The 24,171-nt window shown below is 35.7% G+C and overlaps 2 protein-coding genes across 4 annotated transcripts in view; both read left to right on the plus strand.

The window, feature by feature from the left end:
- The first annotated feature begins 769 nt into the window (after positions 1-769).
- Positions 770-18,188, plus strand: stard15 (StAR-related lipid transfer (START) domain containing 15). The gene is made up of 6 exons (XM_067368920.1): positions 770-916; positions 8,396-8,543; positions 10,164-10,267; positions 14,289-14,406; positions 15,158-15,210; positions 17,970-18,188. Exons 1-6 carry the CDS (start codon positions 770-772, stop codon positions 18,186-18,188), a joined length of 789 nt encoding a protein of 262 aa, XP_067225021.1.
- A 4,894-nt stretch (positions 18,189-23,082) lies between these two features.
- The window catches only part of arap3 (ArfGAP with RhoGAP domain, ankyrin repeat and PH domain 3), a 44,656-nt gene continuing 43,567 nt past the window's right edge, over positions 23,083-24,171 (plus strand). For all 3 annotated transcript variants that reach the window (XM_067385524.1, XM_067385539.1, XM_067385532.1), the window contains exon 1: positions 23,083-23,234. The gene's annotated coding sequence lies outside the window, so the exon portion shown is untranslated. The remainder of the gene's footprint in view (positions 23,235-24,171) is intronic.

A 24,171-nucleotide genomic window follows, 5' to 3' on the forward strand; every position in this document is an offset into this window, starting at 1 on the left:
GTATAATTCCCAAACCTGAAATCCAAATATACCCCTATTAACATTCCCTTAACATCCAAACAACACAACATTCATTTTGTTTTATGTCGAATGGAAGTTTCAGGTTGACTTTCACAGTTCATCTGACATTTAAAGGCCTATATTTCTTATTAGGATTAATATTTTTTGGTTGCTGGGTTCCCTGAATGTTTTGACTACGGGCTTTGGAAGAAATCCGCTTTCCAAAGAACACAAAGCTCCTAGACCTAAACTGGGACATGTTTGTTCAAATACTAATCTGTACAAAGCAGACTTTTACTTTCCCCCTGCACAGTAAGAAGTAATGCTGAGACAAGGTAGGTATACGAAACAGTAGACGTTGGATTCAGGCTACACACCTGCACAGGTTAAACAAAACAGTCACGGAAAAGAAATCCTTTGAATTGACAAACATGACACCTGATCCATGGATCATCAGTCAGTCTGACTAAATGGGCTCTTGTAGACTGCTCCACCTGAAAAACGACATGTCAGTAACGTGATGCCTTACTTATATAATGCGTCTCTCCAGTATGGGACTGATGCAGGACTGAAGAGGATGCTCAGATACACCTGCTCCATCATACATTAGTTACAACAGTTAGACTAAACTATAGAAGAGATTTTAGACTAAAACTAAGTGAAAACGACAAGTGGAGACAACACAAACATAAACGAGCGGATCAGGGGCATTTATGAGAGGAGCCTTTAGCCCTGCAGACCTGTCTGATCTACAGCACCGGGAGGCAAGATGCCAGTCCAGATACCGGATGACACCGACTTCTTATCTTTCCGAGATCAATGTGAAAGTCAGGATGGCTGGGTCGCCCGTTATAATAAAGGAGGAGTGACGGTGTGGTGTCGAGATGAGGAGTGCAAAACTGTGCAGAAACTCAAGGCAAGTTCGCTGCAATGCGGATCAATTGACGCACATAATCCCGAGACTAGTTTGTTGACACTCTTTTCTTTCAGTCCACACTGGCTTCCGCGTCTAAAATGCGACATATTTCTAGTATGTTTTGCGATATTATGCTACATATCATCAGTGAGTTTGTATAGTAATTGTCTGTATATGAAAAAAAAAAAAACGTCGCTTTATCTTTGGCTCAGTGAACACAACCTTTATTTGGATATATTCCCTCTTTAAGAATGCAGTGTAATGTGGTAGCTAGGCTATGGCAAGCTGTTTTAACATGTATTCTTTAGAAATAACCAGTATATGTTTTATGTTACTTTTACTTTTTAAATTAGGCCTACTATTAATCCAGTTACCTATCGGTCTTTGTCAGGTGACGTCACACTCGTGAAAACCGAAGTGCATTATGGGTGTCGTCGCCATTTCTGAGGTATCCAAACAATCTCTGTATCAGTGCAGAGTTGTTTCTTCTTTGGCTACTTTTCATTGTAAAAATGGCACACTTTTGTTGTGTGAAAAGCTGCAATAATATGTCCCACGATAGAAAATGTCAAAAACTTTACTACGAGATTAGATTTAGTCGGTTTCCTACTTGAAAAAAGGCTGTACGGAGAGTATGTAACGTTAGAGGCAATAACAGAGGCGCCGGATCGCACGGGTTGCCGCGGTGAGACGCAAAACATCACTTTCGTCAAGATATCTCCATTCAAGTATGTTTGCTTTCTACATTTCACAAAGGTAAGTTAGAGGTTTCTGTTTTCTAAAGTAGAAAACGTTATAGCAACGCATTGTTTTGGATTGTATGTGCTATGAAACAAGTCAATTTAAACTGAATCCCTTTACTTGAATATGTCTACATTTTATTTTTCTTAATTTTGCTACAGCATTTTTATACTTAAGGTACGACATTTTTGCTCTGTATCTATATACTGATTCTAATTTTCTGACTACTTTTTACAGCTGTGGTCTGTGGACCTTTTCATTTCATTGCAGATCAGCCTGCTTAAAGATTATGGAGACTGACCCCAACTGGACACCATCCCTCCCTACATTAAGGCCACATCAGCATTAAACACAGGCTGTGTCTCAATCAGCTCCCTAGTTCATTAGTTAGGGCACTGATCAGGACGGTCTCAGTCACAAAATTTGTATACACAATATACTGATTCAAGAGCTCAGAGCTGATTGAGATGCACACACAGACACTAAGGAAAAACAATCCAGTCAGCTACTTGGGTAAAGTTGGTTTTATATTTGCACATTCAGACTTCTGATAAATTCAGACTTTCCAATAAATATGCAATAAATTAATGTTTGCGAATTTTAAGCAGCGACATGATATTGACGACCAACGATTGTCAACTTATAACATTTTTCACAGTCGATCAAAATAGGCAAGTATTGTTTAATGGCATATTTACTTGTGAATGTCCACTGAATGTCCAATGTAGTGTGATTAACAAGGCTATTGAATACGGATGTGCGAATATAAAACCAACTTTACCCAAGTCAGTCAGCTGACACTATGGTCCATCAGGCTGGAGAAAGTGATCATCTTCACACTGAGAAGATGCAGGAGGCTGGAGGAGATGGTGATCTGCATGTGCAGAAGTAAACCGACTTGATATGTACAGGATGTCTGATGTTTGTTTTGGAGATGATGTTAATGTACTATACGGGTCTGCCAAACCTGGGAACCTTTATGGCGTTACAATTTTTTTTTTTTTTTTTTTTTGTGCCTCTGATTCCAGACGCAACAAATACAAATTTCAAATGCTTCTGTGAACCTTAATATACCTCAGATTTGGTCTGCCTGCACAACACTTCTAATGTTTCCCCTGAGACGGTATACAGAACATTCAATGAAACTGTGTCATATCTATGCAAACCTGAAGCTTTCAGCTGTATGGGCATACAGAGATGATTTGCACAGAAATATGTCTCCTTTGTTTAAATACAGAGTAGCAGAGATTACTGACTGTTTTGAGATTTTCACAGAGAAACCATCCAATCAGCGCATGTTTGAATCTTTTGTAGAATTGTAGTGTAAAAATGTGCTGATGCTTTATCCAGTCTTGCATGAACAATAAAGCATGTATAATTAAATTTTTCAGGGTGATTTGTAGATTTATGTTATATGCACTTATAGTATTAACAGGATAATTAATAATATACACAATCTGTAAATCAGATATTTAACTTGCATGACATATCTTTGTTTTTATTATTATTAAGGCCTTTGGACAAAAAAAAGAAAAAGAAAAAAAAAAGACTCATAATGTCATTGACCCAGACAACACAGAGGTAGGTCTAAAAGGTATACTATATCAGAATGTACTGTAATAAAATACACTATTAAATTCTACATACATCTCTGATGATGCCTTGTTTATTGGAACAATGTTTATTGTGTTATACATTGGTTTATGTACTTAATGCAATAAAGGAAAAAAAATGCATGAAAAAAAGGGTAGTATTAGTTCAAAATTCTTCCTGATAATACTAAACCATCCTTAATCATGCACTTGTTATATAGTTAACACGACATCATTATCGTTACTATACTGTGTTATCGCAGTCCTTCCTTCAGAACATAAATAAATCCTGCACCCATTAGTGAAATATCTGTGATCTTCGAGGGATTTATAGTTTTTAAATTGTTCACTATGCGTTTATGCCATAAACAAGACAGTTAACAATATTTAAGTATGATGATTTAGGTAGCAATGCGGGGTCAGTAGCACTCCAACTTACTGCAGTCAGCTCGTACAGATCTATGTTATGAATGGATGAAAAATTCTCCAAATAACGGTCCCTGGCATCTTTGGTGAGTTTATCGCGATATGAAATTTTAACTTTGTTCTTGTGCTTCTTCATATTTGCGAGTTATTTGCTTGTTATCTCAACTCGTGTAATCTCTTTCATTCTCACAGTCAGCAGGGATACCACAAATATGGCGCCGCGGTGACGTCACACACAACAAAATCACGTGTCTGACAAAGACCGATTCAGTTAGTCGCTAGTAAGTCTAATTATTAAATAGCTACCCTTACAAAACTGATAGTTCCAGCCCTTGATTCTGATTGGTTGAGGCGCGTTCGAAGACATTGTAAAATTCCCCAAAACATTCACGCATTAGCTACATAAGTATTGATGCGCCACTGTGTGTGTATGTTGCTGCTTCTGTTTTAGCATCGTAACCATATGTTTGTTCTCAATTGATTTTGTTCATTAATTAAAGCATTATGTAGAAGAGTATCGCGAGAGAGATATCGAGTGACCGAGTGTATTACCTGCATTCAGATTTAGCATTTTCCTTCAGGTCAGTCCTATGTTCATAATAAAAACTCTGTTTGAATGTCCACTGTGATCTTGTCCTTTTAACTTTTAAAGGTGCCATAGAATCAAAAATTGAATTTACCTTGAATAACAAGAGTTCAGTACATGGAAATGACATACAGTGAGTCTCAAACACCGCTGTTTCCTCCTTCTTATGTAAATCTCATTTGATTAAAAGACCTCAGAAGAACAGGCGAATCTCAACATAACACCGACTGTTACGTAATAGTCGGGATCATTAATATGTATGACCCCAATATTTGCATATGCCAGCCCATGTTCAAGGCATTAGACAAGGGCAGGACGTCTGGATCTGTGCACAGCTGAATCATCAGACTAGGTAAGCAAGCAAGAACAATAGCGAAAAATGGCAGATGGAGCGATAATAACTGACATGATCCATGATAACATGATATTTTTAGTGATATTTGTAAACTGTCTTTCTAAATGTTTCGTTAGCATGTTGCTAATGTACTGTTAAATGTGATTAAAGTTACCATCGTTTCTTACTGTATTCACGGAGACAAGAGAGCCGTCGCTATTTTCATTGTTAAACACTTGTAGTCTGTATAATTCATAAACACAACTTCATTCTTTATAAATCTCTCCAACAGTGTGTAATGTTAGCTTTAGCCACGGTGCACTATCAAACTCATTCAGAATCAAATGTAAACATCCAAATATATACTCACATGATCCGATGCATGCATGCATGACGAACATCTTGTAAAGATCCATTTGAGGGTTATATTAGCTGTGTGAACTTTGTAAATGCACTTTATTATAGTCGAGAGCTCGGGGGGGCAGGGAGCGCGAGGTTTAAAGGGGCCGCAGCCAGAATCGGTGCATAGTTAATGATGCCCCAAAATACTGTAGGCAGTTAAAAAAATTTATTAAAAAATCTATGGGGTATTTTGAGCTGAAACTTCACAGACACATTCAGGGGACACCTTACTTATATTACATCTTGTAAAAACTGGTTCTAGGGCACCTTTAAAGGGTTTTCCCGTGCCCTGCTGACACTGACAGCGCTAGTCAATGCATTTCGATGTAAAAGTCTTTGCGACTTGCTCATAAAATCTTTGACGCCATCTAATGGCGTAATAAATGTAACTTCTGTTGCTGTTCACAGTCAGGGAATATTTTTTCCAGCGGAAGGAAGCCTTTTAATGATTTTATTTCATGAAAGTTGCATTGATACACATTTTTTTGGCTTTAAAAGTTGTATTGTGTGGTAACCGTTTTATAAAAGCAATAAGCCCCATGAAGCCGTGGTTTACAGTGAATTTATAACAGCTAAGTGAACATTGTTAGGCACGTCGCGAAGTGGCGTTTTCACAGGACTTATTGCTTTAATAACTTGGTTACTAGTCACAAATTGCAAATGTTTGCCATTGAATTCAAACAGGATCTGTGGTTCAGATTCACTTCCAACTATTATTCAGCTGGTACCAGTGTCACTTGAAAGTATTCATCTATTCAGTAGGTCTACTTATTCATTAGTTATAACTATTCTGATATTTGGCTATATGTTTCAGCAACTGAATAGTCTTATTTTGTACATATTATTTATAAGTTCCTAGAGTGCACTCCAGTTTTAATCTTGCTAATAAGATTATATAATAAATAAGTACTAGTAGAAAAACTAAAAAGGATACTAGTAACTTTAGAAACAGTATTAGCTAAGAAATATACACAACTATTCAATCTAATGCATAGTAAAACTGGAATAGATCAGATGACAAGCTAGAAAACAGTTATCATGTTCCAAAACAACTAATCTGGATTTTCCAATAGGTTTTTTTTAAAAAGATAATGCTTGATTGGCTTATGCACATTAGGAAGCATTTTACTGTAACCACATTATTATGTATCTAACAACAACCATTGTATATTAATATAGTATAGTAATAGGTTTGTCTTACACTGTAAAAAGTGGTAACCCGAAATTGCTATCTTAAAGAGCGATTTGTAACTGATTTAAAAATTAGTTTTGCTGGTATAAATTAATGAATAAAGGTTGGTTCAGTGATGTTAAATAGTAGTATTTTTACTTGATTAAAGCCAGTTAATGCAGATTGATTTTTAGGTTACCCCTTTTTTTTCATTGTAGAGCACATGCACCTGTATTATAAAAACCTGTTTAATCATGCAAATGCAGTAATAATAGTAATTCATACAATGCAATCTAATAATAAAATCAAAAACAGTGGGTATATACAGGTAAAAAATACTAATATGTACACTACTGTTCAAGTTTGGGGTCAGAAATTACTTTTGAAAGAAGTTAATACTTTTATTCAGCAAAGAACGGATTTCTATTTCAAATAAATGTGGTAATTTTGAACTTTCTATTCATCACAGAATAAAAAAAAGCTGTTTCAACACTGATAATAATAAGAAATGTTTCTTGAGCAGCAAATCAGCCAATTGGAATGATTTATGAAGTATCATGTGACACTGAAGACTGGAGATGCTGAAAATGTAGCTTTGTATCACAGGAATATATTACATTTTAAAATATATTACAATTGGAAATAGGTATAATAATATTTCACAATGCTACTATTTTTATTGAATTTGATCAAATAAATGGCGAGCATGAGAAAATTCTTTCAAAATATAAAAAAAATTCTTACCGTCCCCAAACTTTTGAATGATAATGTATATTATATTACTATTTAGGCCTAATAGTTTTTTGTTACTGTAAATGAGCTAGTTTTTTTAATCAAATATCTACTTCAGCCCGCACCATATGGTGCATGATGTGGTTCAGTTTGGGGGGTATACAAACGTATACAAATATTCTGCATGTGAACCAAAGACTTAAATATACATTGCAGTATATCAACGTGTGCTGTGCAAAAAAACACAGACACTGTGTATAAACTACAGTATATCTTATAAGCTCCTGAACAGTAGCTTTCCTCACAGACTCCAGACCCGTTTCAGAGAAAATCTTAGAGAAACAAACAGAGATATGGTTATGGGCCATTTGCCCAGGGGAAACTCAGCGTACAGTGAAGCAGGCCAGGCCTGACTGCTTCATGATCCACAGTCTCTGAGATGAAAGACTGGTCTCTCAGGGACAGACTGCACCCATGAGATGTGCTGAAAAATTAAGAGCGGAAAACTGTGGTAACAGCAGGCTCAGATGAGGAAACCTGAGCCCCTCCTGCTGTCTTATACCAGAATTTAGCCTTTTTTCTGTGGTTTTTTTGTGTAAAAGCACTTCTGTTGACCTCTCTGACAATGGCTAAAAGCTGTCCCGACGTGAGGACCTATACACGAGGGCCGTTTCAGCAACGTTTCAGGCAGGTGTGGGGAAATTATTTAGACCCGTTACGGTTGCAAAAATGAAAGGAGATGACAGACGTTCTTCAATAATTCACGCAGCTCGCCGGGGCACTGATGTGTTCTTTTCATGAATAATTGAGCTTTGTAGGCTTTGACGACATTCCATTCATAGAGACTAAATAAAACTTGTTCCAAGGAGCCCAATGGAAATGAGGAGGGACTGATCAAGCCGGGGTTGTAGGGGGTTGGGAATAAATTATTAAATGATGCCAGGGTAGAGTTGATTGAGTTACACGGTGACTTGCGTCGCAGAGACATGCAATATCTGATCACATTGCATTTGATGTATTCATGCTTACCTGACCCTCCTCCCAACCCAGGCCGAGTTAAAGGATAAGGTAGCTACAGTATACCTGGAAAAAAACAAGCTACATGTAAGCTTGAAATAAAATTCAGGCCAACACATTCGCAGTATCTCTCGCTCTACTGGAGATCCTTTTATACTCACTGTTTGCTGTGTCAACTTCTACTCTTTGTGGCCTGACATGGCTGAGTCACGCAGAAAGCAGGGCTTTTAAAGATAAGGAAATGAATAGATCTATGTATAAACGGTAGCTGGCCTTTGTCAGCACAGTGAAATGCTTTCATTTTTCATCTGCCCGGCAACAGAATGCATTGAAAATCTGTCTGCGCTTTATCACGGCAGCACCAGAGGGAAAACTACAGGACTGCTGAACAAACTTTGTGAACTTTGTATTCAACTGCAATGGAAAAGTTCTTAAGATTTGAAAGAGTCAATGAGACGATGTCTGTTTTTCCTCTTAGATGAGAATCGTGTGCAAGGACGTGACGGCAGAGACTCTCTACGACGTCTTGCACGACACAAGCTACCGGAAAAAATGGGACACCAACATGATCGACACTTTCGATATCGGAAGACTGACAGTTAATGCAGATGTAGGATATTATTCCTGTGAGTGAACTAAGCACCAATACACTTGAATTATTATTATTAAGCCTATATTTGTGCTTACCAGGAGTAAAAAGTTAGACTGCAAAGATGAAAATCATTGGGTTGTTTATGGTTGAATGATTCTTATACAGTGCTGTGCATGAATATCAGCTAAAGAGTCATTTAAGGCGAGACACCCCAGTTGAATAGGGTAAAAAAATGAACTAGTAGATATCACCTTACTTCCCTAACTGATTGATTACATTAAAAATTGCAAAAAAAATTGCATTACAAGTTTTCTAAAATGTTGTTTAAATATGCAAATTAGGTGTTATCTAATTAAATATGCACTAATTTGCATATTTTTTTAGAACAAAAATCTGAATATTGGATGATGTCAGGTTAACAATTCTCACTTAATTTTTTGGACATATTAAATTCAAAGGTTTTTACAGAGGGAAAATCAGAAAATCAACAGCCAGAAAAAAAAAAAAAAAAATTCACCCTTTTTTTAAAGAATTAAATGTATAAAATCAGGCAAATTATATATCAACAAATCCCTCTGTAAAAACCTTCAGAATATAGATGGGAATAAAACTGTAAAGTTTGGTGTATATAAGTTCTGCTGAACTGGAGATTTCTGACTCAAAGCAGGAGAAAAAACTCATTTTGAGAAAGTGGCCTTTAAAGATATGTACTGTAATTTAAATTTAGAGGCGCAAATAGATAAAGTGCTATAAAATATACACTTAAAAGTGTTTTTTGGATGTTTTCTTTCCACCAGTCTGAAAAAAACACTTTATGAAAAGCCAAAAAGCGCAAAATCTCAAAATTGACAGGTGCCTGAAAAAACTGTGTTTTTGCCTGTAATGTCTCCAATTAAAGCAATAATACAAGAGGAATCAATTAGCAAAAGAGCAATGAAAGAGTATTATAAGACATACTGCAATTCTACAAAATCATTAAGAAAACATTCTGTTTTATGTTATTTTGTGAGAACATAAAGCTTAAAAACTACAGTGTTAGACTTATTAGGGCTTGAAATATTATCTTTATTCACGTTTCACACTGCCCATAATATACCCAGGGTTAACAGATAATTCTGGGCTGCAGTTTCACATTGCACATTGCACATTTCTAATCCCCGGGTTAAAGTCTTTATTTGAATATGTCAGTGTTTTACTGACTGGACAAATGCAGCACGTGACCTGTTTACATAAAGGCTTCTAGCATTGCGCGTTCTCATATTACACATTGCTGCCTGTAATATCAAGGTTTTCTGAGTGAACTTTTTGAACTATAAAGTTAAGAATGAAATTAACTCCAATTGTTGCGCTTCCATCGCTGTTTGACATCGGATGGTTGGCGGTTACTAAGCATCTAGTTGTAACATTCTTACACTGTACAAGTTTGGCACTGCAAAAGCGGTTTCATAACCCTGGGTAAAATGCGGTGCATCTAAATTACAAGTGTGAAACGTTACTTTACCCGGGGTTAAAACCGTTTTTTAAAACGACAATAACCCGGGGTTAAGCGCATGCAGTGTGAAAAGCCCGCAATTATTATGCACTGGTTCAAGTTTACCTTCTTGTCTTTTCATGGTTTAACCGGACTCTAAATCCTATCCTTGTTTATTTACAGGGAAATGTCCGAGTCCATTGAAGAACAGAGACTTTGTCACCATGCGGTCATGGCTTCCTCTTGGCAACGATTATCTGATAATCAACTACTCTGTCAAACACCCGGTATGTCTGTGTTTGGTCTGGATTGTTAGGTCTGTAGAAGCTCTGATTTTATTAAACATTTTGGCACAGGCAACAATATAGTCCAGCACAGTATGTCAGTTGGTATGTAGGTCAGCCTTCCAGGTCTTGAGTCGCTTGAAACAGAAGAGGCCAGATCAGTGACAAAAGTCTGACAGAGGTATCAAGCACACTGTCGGGTGACCGAATCCCTTTGTTGTAATGAATAATTACATGTCTAGATAGCGTCAACAGGCTTGTGTCTTCCTTTATTTTCTCTATGTAAAATCTTGTACAAGATGTTGATTTCTTGCTTTTAAATCTGAAATATATCGGTTTATTATACGGCTCTCTTCATGCTAATAGCATGCTAATATTGGCCATGACCATGCTGTATATCCTTTCATTCAGGTAACTGAAACCATTGTTTCTCACAAACATATTCTGGAGCTATCTTATGTCTCAGTTATCAATCTGCTGTCAAATTGACCTCTAAGGATTTCATTATTAATAGGCCTACTAACTGCAGTGTTGTTGTCTTATTGCTAGATTGCTTGATTGTTTTGTATATTGTAGCAGATTATTTTCAAAGCCTGGAATACACTACACAACTTTTAAAATCTGAACAGATCACTATTTGCTGAGTAGGCTTTGTAAATGTTTATACAGAGAAAAGGCCCATTCACACCAGTTCTAAAAATCGTTCTAAATATAAAATGATAGCAGAGTCCACACCACGACTATAATGATTGTGACTCAGAGAAACGATATTGTTGGAATTTCTTTCACAATGATTTTTTCCAGCTGATGAATAATAAAAACATCCAATCAGCCAATCAGAATCCATCCCACTTTAAAGAGCTTGAGCATTTTTGCTGCCTTCACATGCTCTCGGAATTATTGTAAATACTAGTTTCTTAGCTTAAAAACTGTACATGAACGCTCTTCCCATTTCGAAATTTGAATATGATTAGCTCGTAATCACGACTTCAGAAGTGGGAATTATCAAATTTCCGATAGCATGTGAAGGCGGCATTAAAGCAGCAGAGTTGCATTTTTGTTGTCTGTCGCTTTAAACGCTCAAACTCCAGTGGATCCTGTTTGCTCATGATTGTTTTTTACGGAGCAAAAACAATTTTTTTTTCCTTGCATGTTTTTGACATGCAAAAGTTAATTCCCTCGATTTACTAATTCATTCCCTTGATTTATAAATCATACACATGATTTATAAATCGAGGGAACGAAATAGTAAATCGTGCGCACGAATTAGTAAATCGAGGGAATCATGTGTTATAAATCATGTGTATGATTTATAAATCAAGGGAACGAAATAGTAAATCAAACGCACATTTTAGTAAATCGAGGGAACGAAATAGTAAATCGTCCACACGATTTAGCCTACTATTTTTTTCCAGCATGTCATGTCCGGGGCTCTGTAGTTTTTATCGCTCATCAGCTGGAAAAAAATTGTTCTGAAAGTGATTCCAACCATGTAGTTTAACTGTAGTTATTTATTTATCTGGTGCGTAGTAGGGGTTGCACAGACTAGTTGATTAGTCTACTTTGGCGAACGCACAGCCTGGCAAAGTATAGTTCATTTGACTCATACGCATACACGGGCGTTCGACACATTCACAGTTTTGAGCAATCTCTTGCCACGAGTTACAACCCATGTAAACATCTTTGTATTCTTTCATGCTAGAGTTGTACAAATGAGGGTACTCTCCAACCCCTTCGCACAATCTCTCGTCTATGTAGGCCTCTGTTGTCGCTGTAGCTTGCATGCGTTCCGCTCTGTTCTGTTTATGCAGTTTTACTTTGGCTACTTTGTGAATCAATGGGCATGGTTGCCACCTTGTTGATAAACTAATTACTGCAAAAAAATTAAATGTGCATGTGCAACCTGCGCATACATGTACACGCGGTTTAAAAACATCTTGTGGAGCGTGTACAGTACAATCACACTTTTCTGACGACGAAATAGAGGCCTATAGAGGGCGCAACAGGATAAGAAATCTTTGAAGTCCACTTTTATGCTCCGTTTCCAGCAGTTAAAATGACGAATAAATGCATACTCCGAGAGCGCTCCACAAGATATGTTTGATTATACCATCTGGATTCTCAATATTGATCGGTGGAATGCACGTTTTAAACAGCTTATTGTACACATTATTGTATACGGAAGAGGATTAGGGCCAAGCAATAATGAAAAAATAAAACCATCTCGAGATTAAAGTTGTTAAATTTCGAGAATAAACTCATTCAATTTCGAGAAAAAACTTGTTAAATTTTGAGAAAAAGGTCGAGATAAAATGTTGAGAATAAACTCGTCAAATTACGAGAAAAAAGTTGTTAAATTTCAAGAAAAAAGTAGAGATAAAATGTTGAGAATAAACTCGTTAAATTACGAGAAAAAAACCTGTTTAATTTCAAGAAAAAAGTCGAGATAAAATGTTGAGAATAAACTCGTTAAATTACGAGAAAAAACACGTTAAATTTCGAGAAAAAAGTTGAAATAAAATGTTGAGAATAAACTCGTTAAATTACGAGAAAAAACTCGTTAAATTTCAAGAAAAAAGTCGAGATAAAATGTTGAGAATAAACTTGTTAAATTACGAGAAAAAAACCTGTTTAATTTCGAGAAAAAAGTCGAGATAAAATGTTGAGAATAAACTCGTTAAATTACGAGAAAAAACTTGTTAACTTTCAAGAAAAAAGTCAAGATAAAATGTTGAGAATAAACTCATTAAATTACGAGAAAAAACTCGTTAAATTTCAAGAAAAAAGTCGAGATAAAATGTTGAGAATAAACTCGTTAAATTGCGAGAAAAAAACCTGTTTAATTTCGAGAAAAAAGTAAAGAATAAAGTCATTAAGTTATGAGAAAAATGTCATTAAATTACGAGAAAAAAGTTGAGATAAAATGTTGAGAATAAACTCGTTAAATTACGAGAAAAAACTCGTTAAATTTCAAGAAAAAAGTCGAGATAAAATGTTGAGAATAAACTCGTTAAATTACGAGAAAAAACTCGTTAAATTTTGAGAAAAAAGTCGAGATAAAATGTTGAGAATAAACTCGTTAAATTACGAGAAAAAACTTGTTAAATTTAGAGAAAAAAGTCGAGATAAAATGTTGAGAATAAACTCATTAAATTACGAGAAAAAACTCGTTAAATTACGAGAAAAAAGTCGAGATAAAATGTTGAGAATAAAGTCATTAAATTACGAGAAAAAACTCGTTACATTTCGAGAAAAAAGTCGAGATAAAATGTTGAGAATAAACACATAATTTAATGAGTTTATTCCCAACATTTTATATCGACTTTTTTCTTGAAATTTAACGAGATGGTTTTAATTTTTTATTATTGCTTGGCCCTAATCCTCTTCCGTAATTGTACGTTATCGTACACGACTCAACTTTAATCACATAAATGTCGACTTACAAACATCTGAAGTTGTTCAACCCCTAGTGCGTAGCCATATAATAAGCTTCACCTCTCTGGATCTATATGGGTATGGGTTATGGGTAGGATTAGGGTGTGGTTGGACATTGTAGCTCCACCTATTACTCCCAAATTATATCCAGAGAGGGGGAGCTGGACTTCATGCTCCACCCATGGCTCTGCGGTGATCAGCCTCTCCTTTATTTGGCAGTAACGACAGCCCTGTTAAAAAAACAGCATGTGCTGGTTAGGTATGTTTTGAAACATGGCAGCTGGATGGAGCTGGTATATGCTGGACCTTAGTTGGTCATGATCTGGTTTAAGCTGGTCCTGAGCTGGAGCTAGTTGCTTAGGACCAGCTTAAACCAGCTCATGACCAACTAAGGACCAGCATAAACCAGCTGCCATGCTTCAAAACATACTTAACCAGTATATGCTGTTTTTTTTTCAAAAGTGAGACTAATTATTATCTGTTTAGGTCAAATAATGGTCAGACTGTTTGTATATTTTATCCATCTTTACAAATTTAAACATTCACTCATTCCCATGAAACTAAACTCTCACTGTTGCTATTTTTTCAGGAATACCCACCAAAGAAGGATTATATCAGAGCCGTGTCTTTACTCACAGGGTACTTGATCCAATCCAATGGAGCAAACTGCTGTACTCTTTATTACTTGACGCAGGTGGATCCACGAGGTGAACATTTCTAGTTCAGTATCATTTACGGGAAAAATAAATTAGTATGTTAGTACGCTGGAGTCACAGTGTCAGATCGCCCCTTCTTTTGGTGGAAAAGTACACCATGAACATGTGTGTTTACTTGACACTTACACTGTTTACTGTTTCAGGCCTGTAGAGTTGTTGCCGTACACAAGAACGGCACATCATTTTAAAGAGAAGTGCAGTTTCATCAAGATGTTTTCTTAATGTGCACAAAATGCATGTGTTTAGATTGAAAGCATCTCATGGTTTAAATTTATAATATAATATAATGTAATATCTAGAAGTCATCTCCATTTTTCTTCTGCATTCAAGTAAGCTCTTGTGCTGTACAGAGTGGGGAGGCAGGAAGCCTTTGAAACTCCTGCGTTACACATATTTTATGAATTTGCTGATGTCATCTTTTCCATGCTGCTCTGAGCGATGGTTTTGATTATTAATGTCTTCCGTTGCTGTGATGCACCAGCTGTTTGTGACCTGTGGGAGAGACACTTAGATTCAGTTTATTGCAGTTTTACTGTAGACTCCAGAGTCAGAGAGACAAAATTACAGTGTAAACTATGTCTATGATCCCCCCCCACCCCCCCCTAGCATTTCTGCTGTGTATTTAATATACACAAAATGCATTCAGGGGTGCACGTTATTTTTTATTTTTTTGGTACAATAATGGTGATATTTGTTCTCTGTGCATATATTGTTTTAAAACTTTATCTTGATTTCTTTTCAGGATCTTTACCCAAGTGGGTAGTGAACAGAGTCTCACAGTTTGTGGCACCAAAGGTAAGAGCTATTGCATCGAAAAATAATTAGATTCTTCTTTTCACACACACATGTTCGTTTTTGTGAATTGTCGGGACATTCCATATGCATAATGGTTTTTATACTGTACAAACTGTATTTGCTATCCCCATTCACCAACCCTACCCCTAAACCTACCCATCACAGGAAACTGTGCACACTTTTACTTTCTCACAAAAACTCATTCTGTATGATTTATAAGCCTTTTGAAAAGTGGGGACATGGGGTAATGTCCTCTTAAGTCACCTCGATTTGTCATACCCATGTCATTATACACATTTGTGTCCTGATATGTCACAAAAACACGAGCACACACGCACACGCACACACACGCACGCACGCACGCACACATGCTGCGTTCCAATTCGCCTACTTATACTACGCCCTAAAAGTATGTACTCTTTCTGTGAACAAAAAGTACTTACTTTTGAGTGTGTAGCAAAAGAGTAGACAAGCTTTGGGACATACTAACACGTCATACAATCGCGTCAATTCTCTCTGTCGCATCCTGTCACCGTAAACTGGCCTGTCAATCATCTTACATCCTCCACATTTCATTTAGTTAATTTCCTACCGTATCGGAGAGAAATGCAGCACGTTGATCTGCAGTCGCGGGTCTTTCATGTGGAGAACTGTCCTCATATTTATGCATAATGATGCATTTAAAAGTTAATGGCCATTCGGATCTTTATAAAAGTCCACATTGGTATTTGCAGATGAAAAATAACACGGGTAACATTAAATATATATTTTCTATCAGGTTAAAATGATTATTAGTCACTCAAATCTCTCAGCGTCGATCGCGCGTATCCGCCATGTTTTGTAGTTTTTTAACACTTTTTACTCGTGTTTGTAGTTCTGAACTGAATCCTCGTCCAATGCGCAATGGGTTGTGGGCAATATTAGCCTTTATAGTATGCACGGATCCACACTTCGAAAATCTACCGGAAATAGAAGACCATCCGGGGACTTTTGGCATACTCTTTTCAACATACTATGCTTTGGGACACACTTATTTTAATCTCACATACTATTTAGGATGGATAGTATGGACATTGGAACGCAGGGACACACACAAACACACACACATTGATTTAAAGGGATAGTTCACCCAAAAATGAAAATTCTGTCATCATTTGCTCCCTCAAATTGTTCCAAACCTGTATGAGTTTCTCTCTTCTGCTAAGATATTTTGAAGAATATGGGTAACAAAAGGGGTGAGTAAATGATGACAGAATTTTCATTCTTGGGTTAACATGAATATATTTTCAAATATAGTTATTCCTGTGAGTTTAAGTTACTGCGCTGATTATTGTTTGCAACTCTCAACAGTCAAGCTCATGTTGTCAAGAACAAATTTCAGTTTTCCTCTGCTGCCATCTGGTGATTAGAATTGTGCACATCATACAAGATGTTCTGTAATAGCCACATAATGTTATGTTTACAGTTTTTTTTTAAATTGCTTACACATAGTTTTTGAAACTATGGCTCCATTTCTCAAAACTATACACACAAAACCACACAGCTTGCAAAACATTGCACATATCTTTCAAAATCAAATGCTTTGTTTAAAACTAAATTAACTCTTTTTGCGTAGTAACTTTACACACAGACATAAAATGATTAGCCACATACATGCCAAAATACACACAGATGTGAAAAATTTTAAATGCTACTATCTTGTGTCTTTTGCTTGTTCAGTGTAGCGCTCATACGTACAGTACATGCATATGCACAAATACACTGTATACAGTATGTATGCACAACTGATGAATTTACACAGTTGTGGAACTGAACTAAATCAATACTGAACTGACTTGAGCTGAAAAATGACACTATATTTGTTAGAGCTGCTTTACAGCAGAATTTGAATTTGTTACTATTGTAAAGCTGCTGTGAAACAATCTATATTGTATAAAGCGCTTTAGAAATACAGCTGACTTTCTGACTTGGCTTGCATACACTGAAAGCCACTCAAACGTTTGGGATTGGTAAGATTTTTAATGTCTTTTAAAAAAGAAGTTTGTCTGCTCACCAAGGCTGCATTTATTTAATTAAAAATATAGTAAAAACAGTAATATTGTGAAATATTAAGCATAATATAAAGCAAGTTTTATATTTGAAATATTTTAAAACGTAATTTATTCCTGTGATCAAAGCTGTATTTTCAGCATCATTACGCCAGTCTTCAGTGTCACATGATCCTTCAGAAATCATTCTAATATGCTGATTTATTGTGTACAATTGTACAAAATATTTGTGTACAATATTTTTTTTCAGGATTCTTTGATGAATAGAGCAGTTTATTTGAAATCTAATCTTTTGTAACATTATAAATGTCTTTACTGTCACTTTTGATTGATTTAATGCATCCTTGCTGAATAAAAGTATTCATTTCTTTAATTTCTTTTCGAAAAATAAAAATAAAAATTCTTTCTGACCCCAAACTTTTGAACGGTAGTGTATAATGTTATAAAAGCTTTGTATTTCAGATAAATGCTGTTCTTTTGAACTTTCTATTCATCAAATAATCCTGAAAAAAAAAAAATTACACAACTGTTTTCAACATTGAAAATAATAATAAATGTTTGATGCTAAATGGTCTGAAGATTCAGTGATGAGTGAATGGTTTCACTGGGTGGGCCTCAAGTAACACTTGTAGTGTGTAAGCAATTTGAACTGTAGAAATAAAAGAACGCATAAAATGCATGGTTCAGATGTTTCAACGTCTTTGCCCACAGGCCATGAAAAAGATTTACAAAGCCTGCCTGAAGTACCCAGAGTGGAAGCGGAAACACGACCCTAATCTGAAGCCGTGGAGATACCCGGAGCAGAACACGCTGCCCTGCATCAGCGTAGCTGACCTGACGGTGCAGAGAGCAGATTCACTGGAGAACATCGATGAGAGCAGTGTGAGTGAGGAGAAGGCCCAGCGCCACAGTGATGATGATGAGACCTAAAAGAGCAATGTTTTGTGTGCATGTGAAAGTGAGTGTGTATCATTCTCAGTTGAGGATGGTTCCCTTACACTCATTCTGTAAATCATACACTCCCTTCTTTGGATTGAACAACATAACAATATAGTGTTTTGCAGAGATTTAAAGACCTCCATTCTATGTCCACACACTGAAGAAGGGTCTGGTTGTGTTAGACATGTTTAACTGATACTTTTTTATAGTGTATGATGAACTCATTTAGTGTAAAATGTCTTACACAGTATCAATAAATACTCTGGAAGCAGTCCCCCTCAGTTGAAATCGCATTTGGGGGTTGCAAATAGTGTTGCGATTCAAATAGCACACCACAATACGACCGAAAGGGCACTTTACTATTAGCAATTAAAGGGGCGGGGGCTTGATTCTACTGTTAAATGTTCTTTAGATTATGAAAATGTTCTTCACACACTTAAGAAAAAACTGGTTCTTTTAAGAACTGTTTAATGGAAGGTTCTTTGAGGAACCCAAAAAGGGCTAATCTATGGCATCACTGTGAAACCCCCTTTTTGACACCTTTATTTTTAAGTGTATGGAGCACGACTCATTCTGTCAAAACACAACGTATAAAACACCACCTTTCAGCCCCATGTTCTGAGGTGAAGATTTCCTGTGTGATGTTGCAGATAGCAAAGTCTTCTTTAAAACCCTCTAGTGTAGTCATTTTAGGCCAGGAAAAAAAAAACAAAAAAACTGCTTCTTCATCAGAATGGTATGAAACTCACAAAAATTTTTTTTTGGATTTGTTTCGAAATAGCTAAATGGTCGTTAAAACAAATCTAATAACACTTGTGTTGTTCGCTGTCAAAAATGACCGCCTTTGGAAACTAATGGGAAATAGGCAAAACAAAGAGCATTTTTTTGTGTGTACAATTTACAAATCATCCACGATGCAGAAAAAAAGTGCAAAGCAATGAAGAGGTGACACTTAAAAATATCAAGAGTGCAAAACAGACACACCTACCCCCACCACAGACACACATATATAAACTGGTGTGACTAACACAAAGCAAGTTTTTGCAAATGAGTACAAATAAAATGATTAATTAAAACACAGACACCAAAGAAGCGGTTACACTCTAAAACATTGAGAGTACAAAACAGACACACACACACACACTCAAACACACACACAACACACTATTATACACACACAAATGAGCTGGTGTGTCTGTAATAATATGGCAAAATTGAACCAGAAGACTCAAGTAAGAGGTTGAAATCAGGTTCATTAACCTTCATTTTTGTTGAATTTTGATGTTATGTGTAACAAAATGTCTTTCTCTGTGTTAAAATGAATGCACCTCAAACCAACATTTCAAACACACACACAAAAAACTATAAACCTTTACAAAAAGTTGCATTGAGATTGTCTATATCCAAATCCACAACTTAATAAAAATAAGTATTTATGTATAAAAACAACTTTAGCCTTTATATCCAGAGCTAAATAGCAATCTAGTGGATAAACCATGGCATTATAGATGTTTTTCTTTTTTACTCCCACCAGATGGCATTAATCTGCCTTCAAAAATTGGATTTTGAAGGCACTGTCTCTATTTTAACATTAAATACTGCTTTAATTGAAAAGTAATAAAGTTGCATTTCAGGTCTTTGGTGACTTTTGACCGCGAACAACATAAGTGTGACCCCCAAATGAACAATACCAGAGGATTAAACTTTCCTTAAAGTGATGAAAACCTGCCTTGAAGAGACCTCAGGGGCTGCAGAAATCAGTTCTGTTTAATACATTTGAATCTCTCTGTGTGTGCTTTTGACTCAGTGGCATTTTTCTCAATGTATTGTCTTAAGAATAAAAAGTTTGTATTTATAAAACTAGTTTTTTTTTTTTTTGGAATTATTTATTTGTATAAACACTACTTAAAAATTACTCAGCACTTCTATCTAAAAAAGTTGTAAGGAAATTGTATAGTATAGATGACCATTTAGCCATTCACTTTTATATATCTCAGCTTTAAAAATGTATTTGAGTAGAAATGCTTTCCTCCTCCTCCTTTTTTTTTTTTTTTTTTTGGCAATGAGGAAAGTTTATTCAAAACGATATCCTTTTTCTTTATCCATAAATGTACAGCTGGGGACCACTCCTCAAAACCTCTATTGTCTCAGACACTTCCTGCTTCCCATTTGAAACAGTTCCTGCCTACATCAATCAGATCGGCTGTAGAGGAGAAAAGGAAACTTCATAAGTGAACCCTCCGGCTTTCTCTCACAACAAAGTCCTATTGCTTTTGCTGCACAGATCAAGCCTTTCTTCACAACATCTTCATTTTAAACCTAAACACACCCTATTGTGAACTTTCCATGATGTCACTAATATATGACAGTATGACATCATATATATATATAGGGGAGAGTGGGGTAAGATGAGCCATTTTTTACTTATGTGGTCCTCAAGATAAGGGAAAATGAGGCCGAAGTAAAATGAAAGTATTTAAAGTAATTTCAGGATGTTTCGTATCATTTTAAATGATCAGAATACATCTATGACAAAGGGGTTCTAAAAATATGGCTTCTTATTAAAAAAATTTTCCTCTGGCTCAATTTACCCCAGGTTAGGGGTAAGTTGAGCCGAGTCAGTAGGTGGGTGTAAACTGACCGTCTAACTGAATCTGAATCAAACTCATGTGAAATTTTAAAGATAATATACCTATTTTAAAAACTAATTTAATAATCAAATTTCCTTTTATAAATATTTCATATTACATATTTCTTTTTTAAAGCTAATTTAAACAACATAAAACCATCCAAATTAAGTTGAAATTTCAGTATGTTTAATTGTTTGCATTTCTGAAACAATATGTTGAACACTAAAGTTGTAACTTTCCCATAAACAGATTAAACAGAGAGTTTGAGTTAAAAAAAAAAAAAAAAAAAAAAAAAAAATAAATAAGAATGAATAAATTTCACTGAAACGAATAAATATTTAACTCAAAAGGTTCTTGGAATGGTAGTTTTTCTGCAATGCCAACCATGTTAGACCATTAGAGACTAAGATATATGATTAAACATCCTCTGGTTCGTATCAGAGAAGGATTTGGTGTACTTGTACACTGTTCCTATCAAATAAACTCAAAAATAAAGATAAACTAAACCAGTTGCGTAATGTTATATTGAAATGACACCAGTTTATACTCTAGATTAACTTAAATTCAATGCCTTATAGTGGGGTAGGATAAAACACTGGCTCAATTTACCCCACAGCATTTGGCTCATTTGCCCCATAGCTGCCATTTTAGGAAAAGCTAGCTAGCTTACCAATTCAGGCTAATATTTAGCTAAATGACTTTTATACGTTGCTAAATCACCAATATGCATCATTTATATATTTAGATCTGGACAAATTTGCTTTGATGAAACAGCCATTACATCTGTGATGTTAAAATATTACTTTGACTATTTATATATATATATATATATATATATATATATATATATATATATATATATATATATACAATTAAACAACAAATAATGACATTGTTGTGAACTTTGCATGACTTTAAGAAAAAAGACAACATTGACTCAAATTAAATAGTTCACAGGGTCAAAAGTATACAGCTAATTTTCTGCTGAATTTTGCTTAAACTGTCAGTAGTTGTGTTGATTTGACAGCTAATTAGCCTTATAAGGAATACAGTTGTTGACTAGCCTATTCGTCCATCCTTGTGGTAGTTGTAGTTTTATTTAGAAACTGTAGAAGCAAATATGTTTGATTAAAGGGTTAGTTCACCCAAAAATGAAAATAATGTCATGTCGTTCCACACCCGTAAGACCGTTCATCTTTGGAACACAAATTAAGATATTTTGATTAAATCTGATGGCTCAGTGAGGCCTGCATTCACAGCAATGCCATTTAAAATCTCAAGATCCGTATAGCTATTAAACACAAAGTTTTAACTAATTGTTATATACTTGCACTAGCATATTGCATATGACAAATTAGTTCAAACTTTGACCTGTGGAGGGCAGTAATACACTTCAAATAGAGAAGAAGAAGAGAGCTAGTTCAAGATTAGCATTTATGGTTAAAACGTATAAAATACATTTTTTTTTTTAGAAAATGAGTGATGGTTTTTCTAGATAAGACCTTTATTTCTCATCTGGGATCACGTAGAATGCTTTGAAGCTGCAATGAAACTGTAATTTTGACCTTCAACCGTTTGGAGGTCATTGAAGTCAACTATATGGAGAAAAATCCTGGAATGCTTTCATCAAAAACCTTAATTTCTTTTCGACTGAAGAAAGAAAGACATGAACATATTGGATGACATGCGGGTGAGTAAATTATCAGGAAAATTTAATTTGAAAATGAACTAATCCTCATGTGAGTTCAATGTTTTTACAGTAATATTTTAAAGGGACAAAAATATTTTTTGTGTGCCAAAAAAACTAAACGACTTTACAAATTATTCGGATCTCCTATCAAATGGCTAAACTGCTGAAATCACATGACTTGAATCACTGATTTGATTCGTAAAGCTCCGAAGCAGTGTTTTGAAATCGGCCCATCTTTATATTGTTGAAAAGTCGTTATTTATTTTTTTTAAAATTTGGTGCACAAAAAGTGTTCTCGTCGCTTTATACAATTAATATTGAACCACTGTAGGCTACTCACATGAACTGATTTAAATTATGTTTTGAGTACCTTTATGGATCTTGAGAGAGGAAATGGCATCGGATTTAATCAAAATATCTTAATTTGTGTTCCGAAGATGAATGAAGGTCTTACGGGTGTAGAACGACACGAGGGTGAGCAATAAATGACATTAGCGCTATAACTGAATGAAGATCGGTTAAACTGTCGCTGTCCCTTTAAGAGCTCAGTAGTTCTCAGCAGCGCTGTGCACTGGCTGAATCTCCGGCATAACAAACACAACTATCAACAGCTCAACACTCAAACTTCCTCCAGCACATCTCACATTCCTGGAGTTTAAAACGCTCCGAATGAACACAACGCGATATCGCGGGAATATGTGACGAGAATTAATTAAGGTAAGGTGTCATTTAAAATCCCTTTACATTCTACAGGCTGTCAGATATCGGGCACTTTGATTCATATCTCAAGGCTGTCCAGTGAGTAAAGTGTACATTTACATTTGTTACATACATGTGTTACATGTATTATTACATTTATTATTACAACTCGTTTTCATAGTACAGATCTCGAAGCTTTGGAGGTCTGAAATGATCCCAGACCTTGTAACGAAGGTAAACGGGCTGCAAAGTAAAGGTTATTTTTTTAGTTAAGGTCGTGAGTTTAACTATTACCCAGCGGTGTTGACTGTTCAGACGGAATTGCATTGATTCTCATGCCAGGGAATTGTCCTGGACTGTAATGCAAGATTGGCTCTGTAGGGAGTTGCTCACTGAGGAATCCGATACCCAGAGGCTTTACACTCCCTCAATGTCCAGTTTAGTATAAACTGATTTAGAAACACCCAGAGCTAATTTGCCAGTTCCTTACAGACACAACAACTGTGGGAGTCTCCAGGGAATTTGCAAGAATAGCATGCCATTTTGAAGGCTACTGCAGAAAACATTTTCATTCTGCAAGCGTATATGCATGATGTGGAGAAGCTCTACCACATTAATCGCCCACTTTTGGGGAGAAAATCATTACTTTTAAAGTAGAAGTGTGTACTTTTAAAATGCTTCTTGCACCCCTGTATATGCCATATGTTTAACTGAGCAGATTCCCAAATGCAGATTAAGTTCTCATGGACGAGTGTATTAATTGTGATAAATCTCTTGTTGCATAATCTGACCTGTATTTCCCTCAGTGCTCTTCATGACACTTGGAGGATGGGAGATATTTCCAGATCTAGCAGAGTTGTAATCTTTGAAATGTCCAGTGTAAAGGTTCTAGATGTGATTTTTAATCTAATCCAGTGTTTTTAGTTTGTATGACTGTTCTTGAAATATTGCAGAT

The sequence above is a fragment of the Chanodichthys erythropterus genome, chromosome 1, assembly GCF_024489055.1.
Source record: "Chanodichthys erythropterus isolate Z2021 chromosome 1, ASM2448905v1, whole genome shotgun sequence".
NCBI lineage: Eukaryota > Metazoa > Chordata > Actinopteri > Cypriniformes > Xenocyprididae > Chanodichthys > Chanodichthys erythropterus.

What these genes read in the sequence shown, in the direction of transcription:
- stard15 (XM_067368920.1), top strand. Translation starts at nt 770, where the DNA reads ATGCCAGTCCAGATACCGGATGACACCGACTTCTTATCTTTCCGAGAT. An exon ending in GACGCAGGTGGATCCACGAG is followed by an intron (nt 14,407 to 15,157) that starts GTGAACATTTCT and finishes ATTTCTTTTCAG; the next exon opens with GATCTTTACCCAAGTGGGTA. An exon ending in CACAGTTTGTGGCACCAAAG is followed by an intron (nt 15,211 to 17,969) that starts GTAAGAGCTATT and finishes CTTTGCCCACAG; the next exon opens with GCCATGAAAAAGATTTACAA.